The sequence below is a fragment of the Gymnogyps californianus genome, chromosome 13, assembly GCF_018139145.2.
Source record: "Gymnogyps californianus isolate 813 chromosome 13, ASM1813914v2, whole genome shotgun sequence".
NCBI classification, from domain to species: Eukaryota; Metazoa; Chordata; class Aves; order Accipitriformes; family Cathartidae; genus Gymnogyps; species Gymnogyps californianus.
The window spans coordinates 16,771,861-16,789,007 of NC_059483.1; the positions used below are offsets into that span (position 1 = coordinate 16,771,861).

The following is a 17,147-nucleotide window of genomic DNA, read 5'->3' on the forward strand; positions in this document are numbered from 1 at the left end:
TCACCATTCCTCTACCAACAGCAAAGAGCTTGGTTTATGTCATCAAAACTCTAAATACAGAAAAACTTTGTGAGCTTTTAGTATTAAAGTGATGCGGCCCAAAGAAAGATCTCCAAATATAAAGTTCCCCATGGTCTTGGCTAAACAGTATTTTCTCCAGCTGAGAAACAGAATATTGGAGCAAAATGTTCGCCTGAGGATTAAAATTTGGAGTTATTCAACTCTCTTCCAAACCACACCTCAGCACAGAGCATTCACAGTTCCTGCTGACACTAGATGCAGCTAGAAGGACTCCAATTCTTCAGAACTTTAAAATCTAAGTTTATTTAGAAAGCATAACAGCTTATCAACATTACAGACTTGCTTAGCCTCACAAAAGATCAGAACAGGTTTTCAGGGTGATAGCCTCACTTATCCTTCTTAGCCATGCTGTTAATGCAACTTCCAACTCACTTCTGCTATCAGCTTTGGCTTCCAAAAAGCATCAGTTGTTCCCTACAGACAAGGACCTCCTTTACTACAGAATTACTTTCCGTAATATTAATACAGTGTAACCTACCCTGAACACCTCATCAGTGAACAGGATAAGACACTGATAGTCTTCTGGGCTGGGAACTCTGTATCTTCTCTCTGGCTACTCTTCTCTCCTCCTTCCTCTCTCACCAGTTCTGTCTGGTTCAATTGCTCACAATCACCCACAGATTTTACACGTATAAACAGTCCCTATGACTTTGTACTAAACTCATTAATCTGGAGTCTTAAACACATAACATTGATTTGATGCAACACGTATATGCACACACACGCCCATGGAAAGACAAACCACGTCCAAACCCATTAACGAGATCTGAGCCCTACACTCCAGGTTAGCGAGGCTTTTACCAGCTCACAGAAACAGTTAAACTGCAGTACAGACATCTAATGTTTCCAGATCAAAAGAAAAAAAATTTTAAAAGATCAACTCAGAACACACTCTAAGTCACAGAGTATGCTTTCACTTGAGGTTTGTCTGCTGAGATATCTGGCAAATGAAAGAACATAGTTAAACAAGCAGCTAAATTTTTTAATTATATAGAAAAGCTTTGTTAATGATTTTATTTATTAAATTACTGCTCTCCAAGGGGAACAAAAAAAAATCCATGCTGCTCCAAGATTAACTTATGTAAAAGACTCAACCTGAGATGAGTAAGAAATCTTTGCACTGTGCTTTCCTAGGTATCAACTTCATACGGGGGTGGAATTTAGACAGTGTATTCAAAACTAAATGAAATATGAAACTATCCTTAATAAAAGAATGTCTTGAAAAAAATTAAGGATTCTCAATAAAACATGAGAACTAGCTGGAGAATATTCAAACATCAAATAAATTATGAACTACAGAGTATTAAGTATTTATGCATTTATATGAAGATATGCTAAAAAAGGGAAGGAAACCAAATAAACTTCAGAACTGATTATGACTGACGTGAAAGCACAGAGCAATTATAAATGCATTAATATGGAGCAACGCCAGTGATTCAAGAAAGAGTAGTTAAATTTAGCTTACTCACTAAGAATATATTATGTAACAAAAAAATTAGAGCTTCACTATTTCTTTTTTTAAATATTAATCCCTTAAAAACAGGTAAAAAGCTTTGTGAAATAACCCTTGTGTCGTGGTTTCGGCCCAGCCAGCAACTAAACACCACGCAACTGCTCACTCACTCCTCCCCCCCTCCCAGTGGGATGGGGAGAAGAATTGGAAGAAAAAGGTAAAAAACTCGTGGGTTGAGACAAGGACAGTTTAATAGGACAACACAAGGAAAGAAGAAATAATAATAACAACACTACTAATAAAAGAATATGTGAAGCGAGTGATGCACAATGCAATTGCTCACCACCCGGAACCCGATGCCCAGCACGTTCCCAAGTCACAATCTGTCCTCCCCGCCAGCCAGCTCCCCCAGTTTATATACTGGGCATGACATCATATGGTATCGAATATCCCCTTGGCTAGTTTGGGTCAGCTATCTTGGCTGTGTCCCCTCTCAGCTTCTTGTGAAAATTAACTCTATCCCAGCCAAACCCAGGACATTATCCAACCCTTATTCTATACCATCTATGTCATGCCCAGATCCTACGCTTTCCAATTAATCACCACCACTTTTCCTGTCTTTGATATATATACACACACACAAACATCATTCCCCTAGTCTATGGGCCATCCCTCTAACATGTCCATTGAGTTCATTTAATCTATGACTTTGGGGCTCCATCTGTCGTAACAGTCTTTCAGGGCAGGAGAGATGGTGTGTGGTGTCGGACTGTTGCATGCTGCATTCGGAGCTCGTGGCTGCTCTATTTGGCACAGCCCATGCCAGAGGTCTGCAGGTTGAAGATGTCGATCTTGAGGAAGTTACTGGGCACCAGTTGCTGAAGCCAGTTCGAGTTCAATCACTGCTGCAGTTCACTTGGTTTCATCAAAGTCCATCCTTCATTGACTTGGGTGATTTTTACTGTAATACCATTGATATGGCATATAGCAACTGTAGTAGTGATGACATACAGGGGCAGGATTATTTAGCAATTAACATAATAGAGTTTAATTCACTGGCTATTCTCACTCAAAATCAAATCCCCTTGAAGCACACATCAGAATTCCCCATCCTTCCGCATCACCCACCAAGTGCACCCAGGTCCTTGAGCAAAAGCAATCCCACGAACGGGTTTGCCTTTGCCCAAGGCAGGAATAACCCAGACTGTTTTCCCTAGCGTATTCTTCATGTGCACTGTTGGGACTTTATCCCCTTCTACAGTACGTAAAAGTTCTGATTGGGCAGGGCCAGCTTGACTGGTAGATCCTCTGGTGTTGACTAACCAGGTGGCTTTTACTAAATGTGTATCCCAATGTTTGAAGGTCCCACCCCCCATTGCTTTGTGTAGTTTTTAGCAGTCCATTGTATCGTTTGATTTTCCCAGAGGCTGGTGCATGATAGGGGATGTGATATACCCACTCAATGCCGTGCTCTTTGGCCCAGGTGTCTATGAGGTTGTTTTGGAAATGAGTCCCGTTGTCTGACTCAATTCTTTCTGGGGTGCCATATCACCACAAGATTTGCTTTTCAAGGCCCAGGACAGTGTTCCAGGCGGTGGCATGGGGCACGGGATATGTTTCCAGCCATCCAGTGGTTGCTTCCACCATTGTAAGCACACGGCGCTTGCCTTGGCAGGTTTGTGGAGTGTGATACAGTCAATCTGCCAGGCCTCCCCATATTTATATTTCAGCCATTGTCCTCCATACCACAGAGGCTTTAACCGCTTGGCTTGCTTGACTGCAGCACGTTTCACATTCATGGATAACCTGTGCAATAGTGTCCATGGTCAGGTCCACCCCTCGATCACGAGGCCATCTATATGTTGCATCTGTTCCCTGATGGCCTGAGGTGTCACGGGCCCATCGAGCCATAAATAATTCACCCTTATGTTGCCAATCCAGATCTACCTGAGCCACTTCAATCTTAGCAGCCTTGTCTCCCTGTTGGTTGTTTTGATGTTCTTCAGTGGCCCGACTCTCAGGTACATGAGCACCTACATGACGTACTTTCACAACCAGCTTCTCTAGCCGGGCAGCAATGTCTTGCCACAATGCAGCAGCCCAGATGGGTTTACCTCTGCGTTGCCAGTTACTCTGCTTCCATTGCTGCAACCACCCCCACAGAGCATTTGCCACCATCCATGAGTCAGTATAGAGATAGAGCACTGGCCTTTTTTCTCTTTCAGCAATGTCTAAAGCCAGCTGGATGGCTTTCACTTCCGCAAACTGGCTTGATTCACCTCCTTCCGCAGTTTCTGCAACTTGTTGTATATGACTCCATACAGCCACCTTCTACCTCCGATGCTTTCGCACAATGCGACAGGGCCCATCAGTGAACAGGGCATATTGCTTCTCATTTTCTGGCAGTTTATTATACAGTGGGGCCTCTTCAGCACGTGTCACCTCCTCCTCTGGCTATTCTTCCCAGCTGCAGTGCAGAGCACATTTTTAACATCTTGTCCTGCCCGGACTGGCCCAAGGGCTACTGCATGAACTGTTTCCTATTTAATTTGTTCAAAGGCTTGTTGTTGCTCAGGGCCCCATTTAAAACCGTTCTTCTTCTGGGTCACTTAATAGAGAGGGCTTACAATTAGACTGTAATCTGGAATACGCATTCTCCAAAAACCTACAACACTTAAGAAAGCTTGTGTTTCCTTTTTGCTAGTCAGTGGAGACATAGCTGCTATTTTGTTGATCACATCCACTGGGATCTGACGATGTCCATCTTGCCATTTTATTCCTAGAAACTGGATCTCCTGTGCCGGTCTCTTGACCTTACTTCATTTTATTGCAAAACCAGCCTTCAGAAGGATCTGAACTGTTTTCTTCCCATTCTCAAAAACTTCTTCTTGCCCCATACGATGATGCCATCAATGTATTGCAGGTGTTCTGGAGCTTCACCCTGTTCCAGTGCATTCTGGATTAGTCCATGGCAAATGGTGGGGCTGTGTTTCCACCCCTGGGACAGCCGATTCCAGGTGTACTGGAGGTCTGTTCAAGTGAAAACAAACTGTGGCTGACACTCTGCTGCCAAAGGGATCCAGAAGAACGCATTAGCGGTATCAATTGTGGCGTACCACTTGGCTGCCTTTGACTCCAGTTCGTATTGAAGTTCTGGCATATCTGGCATGGCAGCACTCAGCGGCAGTGTGACTTCATTCAGGCCACAATAGTTTACTGTTAGTCTCCATTCTCCACCAGATTTTCGCACTGGCCATATGGCACTATTAAAGGGTGAGCGAGTCCTGATGATCACTCCTCAGCTCTCCAGTCAATGAATCAGCTTATGGATGGGAATCGGGGAGTCTCGGTTGGTGCGATATTGCCACCAGTGCACCCTTGTGGTAGCGACTGGCACCTGTTGTCCTTCAACCCTCAGCAACCCCACAACAGAAGGGTCCTCCGAGAGACCAGGCAATGTGGACAGCTGTTCAATTTCCTCCATCTCCAAGGCAGCTATACCAAAGGCCCACCGGTACCCTTTCGGGTCCTTGAAATACCCTCTCCTGAGGTAGTCTCTGCCAAGGATGCACGGGGCCTCTGGAATGCTACTCATTCCCAGTTAGACTCACCTCAGCTTCCAATAGTTAGGTGTTGGGATCCCTCTGTCACTCCAGAAATACAGAAGGGTTCTGCCCCTTTATAACTTGATGACATTAGGTACACTGTGCACCAGCGTCCACTAGAGCCTTATACTCCTGTGGGTGTGATGTGCCAGGCCATCAAATTCACACAGTCCAATAAACCTGGTTGTCCCTTTCCTCCACCCAGCTGGAGGCAGGGCCCCTCTAATCCTGGTCATAGTCTTTGTTACTCACTTTCTGTAAACATGAATCACAAGTCCCTTCAAAAGGATCAGAAGTGAGATCAGCCCTTCTACTCTGTCTGGGGAACTGCCCCCTGGAAACCGGAGCGGCATTTTTCCAGGAAGAATCCCCTTTTGTGATTGTTTTTCCTTGCAACTCATGTACCCGTGCCTCTAGGGCCGAGGTAGGTTTTCCATCCCACTCCCTCATGTCCTCTCCGTGGTCACGCAGGTAAAACCACAGGGTACTCCGTGGTGTGTACCTTCTATGCTCTCTGTCTTGAGCAGAGGAATGCTCATTCCTAATAGCTGACATATGGGCCTGTACAGGTGGGGGGCAGAACTCATCCTCAAATCGCTGGAACTCTTGGGACAGTTTCTTGGCTAGCATGTCTGGCAGTTTCTCCAGAGCCAAGACGCAGGCCCGCAGGGAGGAAGAGAGACTTCCTTCATATTGCCGGAGTTGGCCAGCCACTTCATCCACCGTTTGTCCCTCACCTTCTTTCCACGACACTATTGCCAATGAGTCGGCATACGACAGTGGTGCACTTCGTAGAAACTTCCGCCACATGGATTGTGTGCATTGGACTTCATCTGGATCTGTGGGTAACTGCTCATTATCTGGATCATTATAAATCACCTCTAGCACAGCTAATTCCCTCAGGTACTGGATACCTCTCTCCATGGTGGTCCACTTGCCTGGGTGACATGTAATATCTTCCTTGAAGGGGTACCTTTCCTTCACGCCTGACAGAAGTCGCCTCCAGAGGCTGAGGGCTTGTGTCTTTTTTCCAATCACCTTGTCAATGTCCCCTTCCCTAGACAGGGATCCCAGCTGCTTGGCTTCCCTACCCTCTAATTCCAAGCTACTGGCCCCATTATCCCAGCATCGGAGCAGCCAGGTAACAATGTGCTCACCTGGATGGCGGCTGAAATCCTTTCGCATATCTCGCACCTCACTCAGGGATAGGGATCGGGTGATTATCTCTGGTTCTGCCTCTTCCTCTTGTTCTCCTGATGACCCTGGTTGACCTTCATCCCTCACTAAGCAAACTGATTTTTTTGTGTATTTCTTCTTCTGTATAGGGGCGACTGATACCGGCACAGGTTGGTTCTCTGGTTCAGCTGCAGTGCAAGTCGCCAGCGTTTGAACAGCCACAGTGCCTGTCGCCGGGGTTTGAGTGGCCACAGTGCCTGTCGGTCTGTTTTCCCTCCCTTCTCCCCGAGGGTGCTGCAAAATATCGAGCAGTGTTCGGTAGATACTGGCCAGGGCCCAGCACAGGGTGGTAAGTTCTGCCTTTTTGGAATAGCCACGGCATTTTGCTTTCAAATATTCTATCACTTTATCAGGGTCCTGTAGTTGTTCAGGAGTGAAGTTCCAAACCACTGGTGGTGAGAAGTTCTCCAGATACCTGCCCATATTCTCCCACATGCCATGCCATCCATGACTATCCAGCCTTGGGGCAGATCTCTGGGTGGTATTCTTAAAAAAAGTTTTTTGTAACCCTAAACAAGACCTGAAACACATTAAGGAGACATAGCAATAAGAGCATGCTGGCTTGAACATCCCGAGGATATTCAAAATTCTCAAAAGCTGTTGTCATTAGCCTGAAGGAGAAAGGAGACGTGAAAGAGCAGGAGAAAGTATCCCCCCATGTCTTCCCCATAGATTGGGTGCGATTACTAATAAATTCCGAGAGAAGGCGCCCAAGGTACAGGCATGATAACAATGCTGCGTACAAATACCAGCTTAACCTCATCACTAGTGATGTAATCATATCATAAGCCAACATTACCCAGTATAGCAAAATGACAGTCCTGATCCCTCTCCCAGAGGTGATAAACATCACCGCAGGGAATACATAGTGCATATAAGGATTTACATAACACCACCATGTGAACAAATAAACCAACATTGTGACCAGTGACTATTTAACTAATATAAGAAATGTGTATAACAAATTTGTTTTAACATGCTCTGGTCAGATCTGTCGTTATCTCAACCCTTCAGGCCCCACGTCGGGCGCCAAAAAGGACTGTCATGGTTTAGGCCCAGCCAGCAACAACCGCTCGCTCACTCCTCCCCCCCTCCCAGTGGGATGGGGAGAAGAATTGGAAGAAAAAGGTAAAAAACTCGTGGGTTGAGACAAGGACAGTTTAATAGGACAACACAAGGAAAGAAGAAATAATAATAACAACACTACTAATAAAAGAATGTGTGAAGCAAGTGATGCACAATGCAATTGCTCACCACCCGGAACCCGATGCCTAGCACGTTCCTGAGCCACGATCCCTTCTCCCCTCCCGGCCAGCTCCCCCAGTTTATATACTGGGCATGACATCATATGGTATTGAATATCCCCTTGGCTAGTTTGGGTCAGCTATCTTGGCTGTGTCCCCTCTCAGCTTCTTGTGAAAATTAACTCTATCCCAACCGAACCCAGGACACCTTGAAAGAGCAGCACAAAGAAAACTTAAGATCTACAAATGACCCAGTCTAGACTGCCACCAGCCCACTCACATTTGATAGGGAGTGATGACATGCAACAGAGGAAGCACCAATATGCAGAAGAAAAGTGCCCCCAGACTGTCAACATACATTCAACATAAATATCTAGACTCAATCATCTCAGAAAAAGTCTGCGCTGCAGGCTACCAGAAGACAGCAGTATACCATGGCAGATGCATTGCCCTCTTCTTACAGGGAACTTTTTTTACTCCTCCTACGTGCATCTGCTACTGCCCACACTACAAGGCAGGCTACTGGACACACCTGGTCCAGATCCAGTAGAGCCTTCCTCATTATTTTCAACAGTATGAGTACAATTCATACATGTTTTGGGGGTTAAAGGCAACTGCTGTACAATATTAGTAGCTTAAAGACATAAAATGGCACAGAAAACATCACTGAACCTAACAGGAAAATACTTACTGCTTGTTATCATTTTTTGTTATCATATGTCTATGAAAGACTAAGTTCTCAACTTTTTCCTCCTTCCATTTCAAACACAGAAAGAATTTTAAAGTCCAATCTTTCTACCTGACTTGCCTTACATGACACAGCCATCTTTGGCGTAGGAGGGCATAATGTTAGTCCAGCAGGGCTCATTACAACCCAAAGATGTCAAAGCATACTGCTTTTCTGAGAGACAGCCTTTGCCCTGGCCACATAAAAAGGTCCTTCTCATTTGATCAGCAGTTTGTGTGCTGATCAGCACACACCAAAGCCAATCCTAAAGAGGAGGGGCAGTCCAGCTTCTTCTTCCCCATTTTGGCTTCCCAAACAGTGTTTTTGAACAAACAGTTATTATGCATTTAACCTAACAGACTAAATAAGGGCACAAGAGCCAGAAAGCAGAACTTGCTAAACCAATGCACCCAACTGTATAAGGAAGACATTATGTGGAATATACATGCTTAGTTGCTTAACTAACAGAGATAAGGGCAAAGGAAATATTAGCCAAGACAAAGTACAAAGGAACAGATAATCCTAGATGTATGACTTACTACAATTCTTTCAGCCACCATTATCAGCATCAAGTCAAACAACTTCACGAGTTCTACATTATAATAAGCAAATCTTTATTTCTATGTCATTAGAAAATATTAATCTGCATACTGATAACCATTTTCATTCAAATATCACTAGAGGTTAATTAAAAGTCTTTACGTATCAGACTAGCTGCTGAAAAAAAGAAAAGACTGAGGCCTGGGAATGCTACAGGGCTCTTTTTTACCTTTGCTTCACATGGAAACAAAAGGTTATGATCTGGTCTTGCACGGCTGCCTCCCTAATACTGACTGTCAACTAATACTCGATTATGTACATGATATGAACATTTAGATGCTTTTCACATTGTACTCTTACAGAAAGTTCATTATAATCCTATGAACATTCTCCTGATCCATTTACCCAGTATTGTACCTCAGAAGTACAGAATTGTTTCAAAACAGGTTTCACTGACCTATTTGATCCATTCTTCAAGTTCAACACTAGTAGGATCTTGATCTCAAATGAGATCACTTGGCAGCAAACTCTACAAGTTAATTGTATTGTACAGAAAAATTTTCTTTATCAAGCCTAATGGCCTACTCACGGGAAAGCGAGTAGGCCATCAGACTAGTAAAATCACGGGATTTTACCTTCTGTAGTATGACTGGATACGAGCAGTTCTTTATCACTGCAAGCAACTTCCATTCTACACCATTCACTCTATACATACAATATTTCATCAACCTCCCATCTTACTCATCTCTCCTCTAAATTAGATATTAGAGAGATAACAGCTATGTAATATTTACAGGCTTCTAATTGTCTTGGGCAGCAGGGGGGGTTGTTAAGCTATTTCTATACCCTTTTTAAGGAGGAACTACCAGAACTCTGAGTATTCACTACTGGCAGCTTCGGAAATACACTCCAAGATCCTTTTTGTTCCACAATGGCAGAAGACAGATTTTTTTTTTTTTCCACTGTGTAGTCTGCAGAGGTAGCTTTTTAAGTAGACTAGCTCAACGTAAATAGCACTTTCATCTCCTAAGCACTGTAGAAACCTAAGCTTACACAACCTATTTGAAATGGGCTTTAAAACAGAAGACTGTTGCTAAGACAAGAAACCAGCAGTAGCACCACTGAAGAATATTTATATTCAAGATTATCTCCTCCTTCAAAATACCCAAAACAAAGAAATCCACAATAGCCAGTAATAATTAGGCTTTCACAGAGAACACGTGGTCACTAAAAACAAGTGAACAAGCTTGACAAAATAGCAGAACCCATTAGAACATGCTTGCTTGCTTACTTTGCCAGGAAATGCTGTCCAGGCCATGTGCCATCTTCATTTTTCACTTCTATTAGAACAACCTGAAAGAGAGTTCAGGTAATAAAGAAAGGTAACTGTAAATCTGCTACAGATTTTGCAAAATCATTAACAAATCACATTTTCAATGTTTGCTCAAAGTACATAAAAGTGAAAAAAATTATGTATCAGAGAAAGCAGTACATGAGAATCTAAAAAAAAAAAAAAAGTTATGCCTCTTACCTGACCCTGATAGAGCCCTGCATCTTGCACAGTGCTATCCAGCTTGCTGAGCTGCTCATAAGTGTTACTCATATACCTGTTCCATAACCTAGTTTCCTTCTCAGCTGGGATATTAAATAGTTTTCTCATTTCTTTCTCGATGGTAGCTGTTCAGGAGGAAAAAACACCAAAATGCCTAAAACGTGAGCGCTTTTGGAAAAAAAATTACAAGCCAGACATTCAGCAAGAAGGTACATCATTGATCCTTCACGATCCTTTGAATAGAAAATGTGTCATGGAATTTACAATTGCTCATATAACTTGTCTAATATTCAGTCTGAAAGAATGAATAGCTTCTGTTTTCAGTCATGTATTTGCCTCTCAAGCCCTCAAACCAATAATGTTCAGAACACATTGAGAAGTTTCTGCCCTAAGGTCAACTTCTGTGAAACAGTCATCATTTGAAAACACAGGTTCAAGAAGGAAGTGTTTTCAGTTAGTATTGTCAGGCCACACATCAGCAAACTGAAAAAAAAGCATCTTTATGGACATATATGACAGCTGACATTCAGCATTTTTACATGGGAAAAATATAGCCATGATACAGAGAGAGAAAGAGAGAGAGGGGCCAAATTTCAGGAAGAATAAAAGTGTAGGAAGAGCCATTAAGAAGATGTCTAAAATATTCACACACTAGGGAGAAGGAATCATAGAGGAACCAGAGACAGAACTGCTTTACACAAGTGATGTGGATGTTTCTTAAGGACATGACTTAGTAAGCAATGTGCTCCTCAAAGCTCTTAACCACAACTCCCTGTGTTGCACACAGAGTCACTGTGGCTGGAAGAAACTCAGGAGGTTCCTAGTCCAACCACTCAAAGCGGGGTCAACACTGAATTCAGACCAGGCTGCTTGGGGCTTATCCAATCAGGTGTTCCAAACTTGCAAGGCAGGAGATGCCCCTGCCCCTCTGGGCCCAGTTCAAACGTCTAGCTGTCCTAATAGGGAAAACGTTTTCATTATATTCAGTTGGAATCTGTCCTATTTCAATTTATGACTATTGTCTGTTGTTTTCTTGCTTTGTGACTCAGGAAATAGCCCGACCTCATGTTCTCAGTAACCTCCTCATAGGTGCTACGAGGTCCCCCCAAAGCCTTCTCTTCTCCAGGCTAAACGCAGCTCCCTCAGCCTCTTCTCACACATCACATGCTCCAACCCCGACTGTCCTGTTGGTACCCACTAGACTTGCTCCAGTTTATCAATATTGTTCTTGTTCTGGAGGGCACAAAATATCTCTTGAGGTAGCATCAGAGCACAGCTTCATGGATCAGAGAACTACTTACCAACAGTATCTGCTTTGCTAAAGTGGCAGCTAATTACATTATCAGGATCGCTGCTCTCACACAGCTTCAGCTCAACAAGATAAACTTCAACCTTATAGTGCTTCACAAACAGACCATATTCCACTACCTGCAAACAGAAGGCAGATGTGATAAACAAAATAACACAAAGTTAAAATACTAAGCACAAGGTACACTTGTCTAAATATTTTAAGTCTTTAGGAGTCTTACAAGTCAAGCCATAAACTGAACACTGACTTGCTCTCAAGTCCAGATTCAGTCACAACCTCTGTCAGCTTGTTTTAGGGGTTTTGTTTTGTTTGTGAAACATAAGAAATCCCAGTGCTTTCCTTCGACAGTGCAAAGTTCCAAAGGTCCATCATCACAGCTGAACTGATAGTGCCAGCTAATTACCCATGAAAAATATTTGATCACACAGTCACAGCATCCTAGAAAAAAAATATCTTTTCCTCTAGTCTTTGGCTAAGGCTTACATTAAAAAAAAGAAACAAGCTTGGAACACTGGAGCAAAGTCCTTTCTATTAGAAGAGAGTAAGACAAAGCATTAATTATTTTTCTGCATGGTATACAGAATCTGCCTCATTACTCTCTCCTTGCAAAAACAGACAAGTATGTCAGAACTCGTTTTGATGACATTGCTTTATTTCAGAGTCATTTTCAAATCAATTTCGCATTTGAGAGAATACTCCGATAGGTACATCTACCCATCCCACTAGCTTTCAGCATATTTTTAGAAAGGTATTCTTTAAGACTAGACACCACTCTTCACCTTCAGATCATAAAACACACTATGCCAGAAAGAAAAGCACATTTCAAAGGCCAGTTATGAGACAACTGTGATGTAACTGGAAGGGGGGGAACCAAAACACACCTCAATGGTCTCCACAGTTCTTTGCAGCTATAAAGCCCATGAAATTGAGATCATATTTCATTGAACCAGCAGGTATAATTTTTAAGAGTAACAGTGTTTAAGAGGCATTTGTACAATGCCCTTAATAATTTGGTTTAACTTTCGGTCAGCGCTGAAGTGGTCAGGCAGCTGGACTGGATGATTGTTGCAGGTCCCTTCCAACTGAAATATTCCTATTCTATTCTATTCGCGTGACCCCAGACTTGCCATGATCTACATCTGTATCGTTTTACAGAAAAAACTTTACCCAGCTTTGGAAAGAAACGAAGAATTAAGACTAAGACTTATTGTGAGAATTTGGATAAATTATGTTTCCCTCTTCTGAGCTTTCATAGGGTTGTATTAGATATGCGAGGTGCTTTAAAGGTAAATAATTAAGCAATACATTTGGAAAGACCTTCAGTATTCTGCTGTTACAACAGAAAGAGAAAGTAAAACTCCGTGTTTAAACAGCTGCTTGACAGGCAAATTAGACCACTTTTTTTTTTTTTTTTTAAGAATGCAAAGGAACCAATTCACAAGTTCTCCATTTCTTTTTCAGAAAAAATTGCATTAAATGGGACTTCCTGTTCTCCAATATTCTATAGTTAGACACAAATAAATAAGAACCATATTCAGAAATGGAAGAACTCTTTCCAAGAAGTTGTTTCTGATCAGATCACTGTGTCTGCTAGGACGGATGAATGGCAAGAAGAGTCTCTAATCGCCTGCAGATGTCTTTTAAAGAGTGTGTGATCAGCTAGCTTGTTCTCTGTCAAAGTAAAACTTGGGTCATCCTGTTGGACAGCAATCTGAGCACAACATGCATTCAATTGCTGAGGAAGCACACTGTTCTATATTTTCCACATTAATACACTTTGCAATGGGATTCTACAGAAGACTGCCCGAAAATATGGTCTGAGATTATCAAAAGAAACCTGAACCACAAATAAATCTAATCTAATCCTCCTGTACTTGTCTCTGATCATCAGGCACATAGGGATGGAAGAAATACCAGCTTGTAAAATTACAAAGATGCCTGAAAATTACTTCCCAAATCCTACTTTTATAGATGTTTTGATTTATGAATTACAGTTGATCCAGCTTTAGGAAAAGGATTAAAGCATTCAAGGACCACAAGTTTAAATGCTTTACTTCCAATGCTATCTGGAGAATACTGTAAGCAGATACTGACCAGTTCTACTCCGATGCAGCGCTGCAGCTTGTGTGTCGCACTGACTTTTCACTTTATATTTTTTGTAAGAGGCTCTAACATCCCACAAACCTACTATTCTGCTATATTTCAACATTTTTTTAAATATAAAAATCCACTTCAGTTATCAGGTTAACAATAAACAGAAACTGAAACTCTCATAGCAATTCAAAACTTCAAAAATTTGCTTTTAACTGGACGACAATAACTTGGCATCTTATGTCTGTAAAACAGCAGTAGCTCTAAGCTCTAGCCCTCAGTAACTACAGTGTTGAATAGTGGCATCTGATACCCCAAGAAAAGGAGGCTCGTACAGTTTAGCCCATCACCCAAGTGTTTCCCCAATAGCTTCCAAACCTCTTGTCCAATTTCTGAGTTTTTCAGAAAAGGGAGTGTCTAATAACATGCCAGGCTTTGTGAAAGTGGTTAGCCAGTTCATGAACAAAAGCTTCCTCACTCAGAGAGGCACTGATCACTAGTAGTTCTAGCTTTCCTTCTCGGTATAGATTTTCTATTCCTCAATAAATTATCTGTTTCTACTAAAATCACATCTCCTTTATATGCTATATTTTTTTTCCACTCCCCCCACTTCTGGTTTATACAGGAGTTCTGTCTACTCAGCGGAGTGAACCTGGGGTCATTTACGCTTTCTGAAGACATCAGAATTTCTCGTTACATACAATTTCTAGCCCACACTGAATGACAACGTTCCAGTACCACTGATCAGCATGAGTGGGCCTGCAAGAGAGGGATCTTATTTCCTTTTACCATTCTGGTGCCACACTTTCCTGGGTCTTGCACACCTTGAAGCAACCCTTACTGTAACATAAAGTTACTTAAACAATATTAATTCTGTACCTTATGTCAATACTATTCACTTGGTGTAGTGATTAGTCTTTATGAACCCCACAGACTGGCACTGCTCAACTTAGTCAATGCAAAAACCTAAGACTAAAATAAAAACAAAAAAATCTTCTGCCCATAAACAAGTGTCTGATGGATTTCCAAAAAAGCAACTTGCAAATTTCACCTTCCGGAACAGGTTATATACTCAGAATGCATTCATGACTGCATTTGCCAAACAAAAATAAGACTTACAGAACAAAACCACAAATATGTCTCTTTCATTATTTTAGAATCACAGAATTTTGGAAGAGAAAACAAGAACCACCTTAATCTCCAGAGAAAGTCCATAAGCCATCTGTACCAAAAGACAATTTATTCCAATGCCTCATTCTGTCCCAGAAGATCGATAAGCTTGACCAACAACTTGCACTTTTCAACAAAGCACAAACTATTCCAAGCAACATAAAAGCACTGCACTGGTCCAAACAACCATAATGTAAAAAGTTAACCAGAACAAGGTTCATGGTTCTCGCCCCATATAACCCATCAACTGAGAATCACTGGATATTCAGCCATCTTAACTGTAATACTGGAACGTCATTCTTTCAGACAACAAGGCAAAAAGACCTCATGTTATTATCTCCAAAGAGCTGCTGAGGATCCTGTCTCAACTCACATCTAGCAAAATAAACATCGTCTAAATTTGGTAGAGATCAGATAATGAAACCAGGCTGAAGAGAACTTGGTTCACTCATACTTACTTTTCTCTCAATAGGCTGCTGTCCATCTATGCAGCCGTACCATGCTACTAGTTTATTCCAGGCTTTGGTGGGAACCAATACATAATCCAGCTCATCAATGAGGTGTTCTTTTAAACTCTGAGTTTCTGGATCTACAAGGGAGACAGACATAAGAAAGCATGGCATCAAACAGAATCCTTTCTTCTCAAAACCTACACACATACTACCATGACGCTAAGAAATACCAACGCTCCCACGGGCAGGTAGAAACCGCACCAGCGTCCCCGCTTACACGGCCGGGACGGCTGCTTGTATTCTTCCAGAACCCACGGCTTCAAAAGTGAAAGCTGCACGACGAGACGACTGCACATGGCAGTTACTCACCCGAGCCCGGGCTGCGACCCGAGCACCAGGCCCCCACCGCCCAGGGCCCCGCTCCCCCGCGGCCCAGCGCCGCCGGGCAGCACTCACCGCCGAAGAGACCCGAGTTGTCGATAGGCCCAGGGAAGAGGCCGGGATCGCCCGCGCCGAACTTGTCCCAGCTGTCGAAGCGCACGTACTTCTTCCACTGCTTGAACCAGCGGCTGTCCACCAGGTACCTGCAAGACACGGCACCGGGCGGCGCGGCCCCCTCAGCGGCGGCGCGGCCCGACCCGGCCCGCTCCCACAGGCCCCGGCGCCCGGAAGGGAAGGGGATGGAGGGGAGGGCCCGCCGACTGCGCTCACCAGGACTCCCCCGGCCTGAGGGCCATGGCCAGCAGCGGCCCCAGCTCGGCCCGCTGCACCATCGCGTCCGGCCGCGCCCCGCCGCCGCCGCCGCCCTCGGCCGCCGCCATGTCGGTGCGCGAGCCCCGTCGCGGGCGGATGTCGGCCCGCGTACGCATGCGCGCTGTGTGGGCCTGCTGCGCTCACCCCGCCCCGCTCGCGCGCCCCCTGACGGGGTGGGCGGGGCCGCGCGCAAGGGCGAGGCTGGCGGCGCGGGCGTTATGGCGGCGGCCGCCATCTTGCAGTCGCATCCCGTGGGCCTGCGCTGGCCTGCCCCGGCCCGCCCCGGCCCGGAGCCGCCCGCGGCAGCCCTGCGGCCTTCCTGGGCGGCAGAGGAATGCGGGCCCTTGGTGGGCGCAGCCCTTGCGGCTGCCGGGGCAGGTGGCATCTGTCGCGCTGAGGGGCGGGCAGGGTGGGTGCCCCCCTCCCCGGGCCTCTAGGGCCGGCGAGGTGGAGAGCGGCCAGGGCTGGAAGGTTGAGGGGGTGCAAGGAGGCCTCGGGGCACAGGAGGCCTCATCCCCGCGGGGGGTGGGCCTCGTCCCCGAGGTGGCTCCGTGGCCAAGAGGGTCTCCCGGGATGGCCGCCTCCAAAGCAGGTGGTGGAAACGTTTGGTGTGGACTCTGTGGTTTCAGTGTTCCATACTCTGTTTTCTCCCATAACTGATTTCATGGAGCCCTCTGGTCAGGGCATTGGCTAGAGAAGGAGACTTGAAATTGTTACAGGAATAGATAGGAGAAGGGGTCTGACTAACCAGCTGGGGAGCACTCAGGAGTTTTGAGAGTGTCTCTGGAAAGAACCTCTCAAGAAGCGATTTAGGCATTTTTCTCGAGTGGCATATTCTGTGCTGTTTAGGGAGCCTGTCCTTGAGAAGTGGCGAAAATTGGGAAGGATTCAGATGATAATTCAGAGACTTTAAAACCTGCTTTAAACTGATACA

At 44.4% G+C, this 17,147-nt stretch overlaps 1 protein-coding gene across 1 annotated transcript in view; it reads right to left on the minus strand.

Annotated features, from left to right (window-relative positions):
• Positions 1-16,329, minus strand: part of USP4 (ubiquitin specific peptidase 4) — a 48,549-nt gene extending 32,220 nt beyond the window's left edge. The window contains exons 1-6 of the mRNA XM_050904887.1: positions 16,172-16,329; positions 15,917-16,044; positions 15,467-15,597; positions 11,740-11,866; positions 10,418-10,563; positions 10,178-10,239 (exon numbers count right to left, since the gene is read on the minus strand). Coding sequence (XP_050760844.1) covers positions 10,178-10,239; positions 10,418-10,563; positions 11,740-11,866; positions 15,467-15,597; positions 15,917-16,044; positions 16,172-16,329 — 752 coding nt within the window. The remainder of the gene's footprint in view (positions 1-10,177; positions 10,240-10,417; positions 10,564-11,739; positions 11,867-15,466; positions 15,598-15,916; positions 16,045-16,171) is intronic.
• Positions 16,330-17,147: the final 818 nt, after the last annotated feature.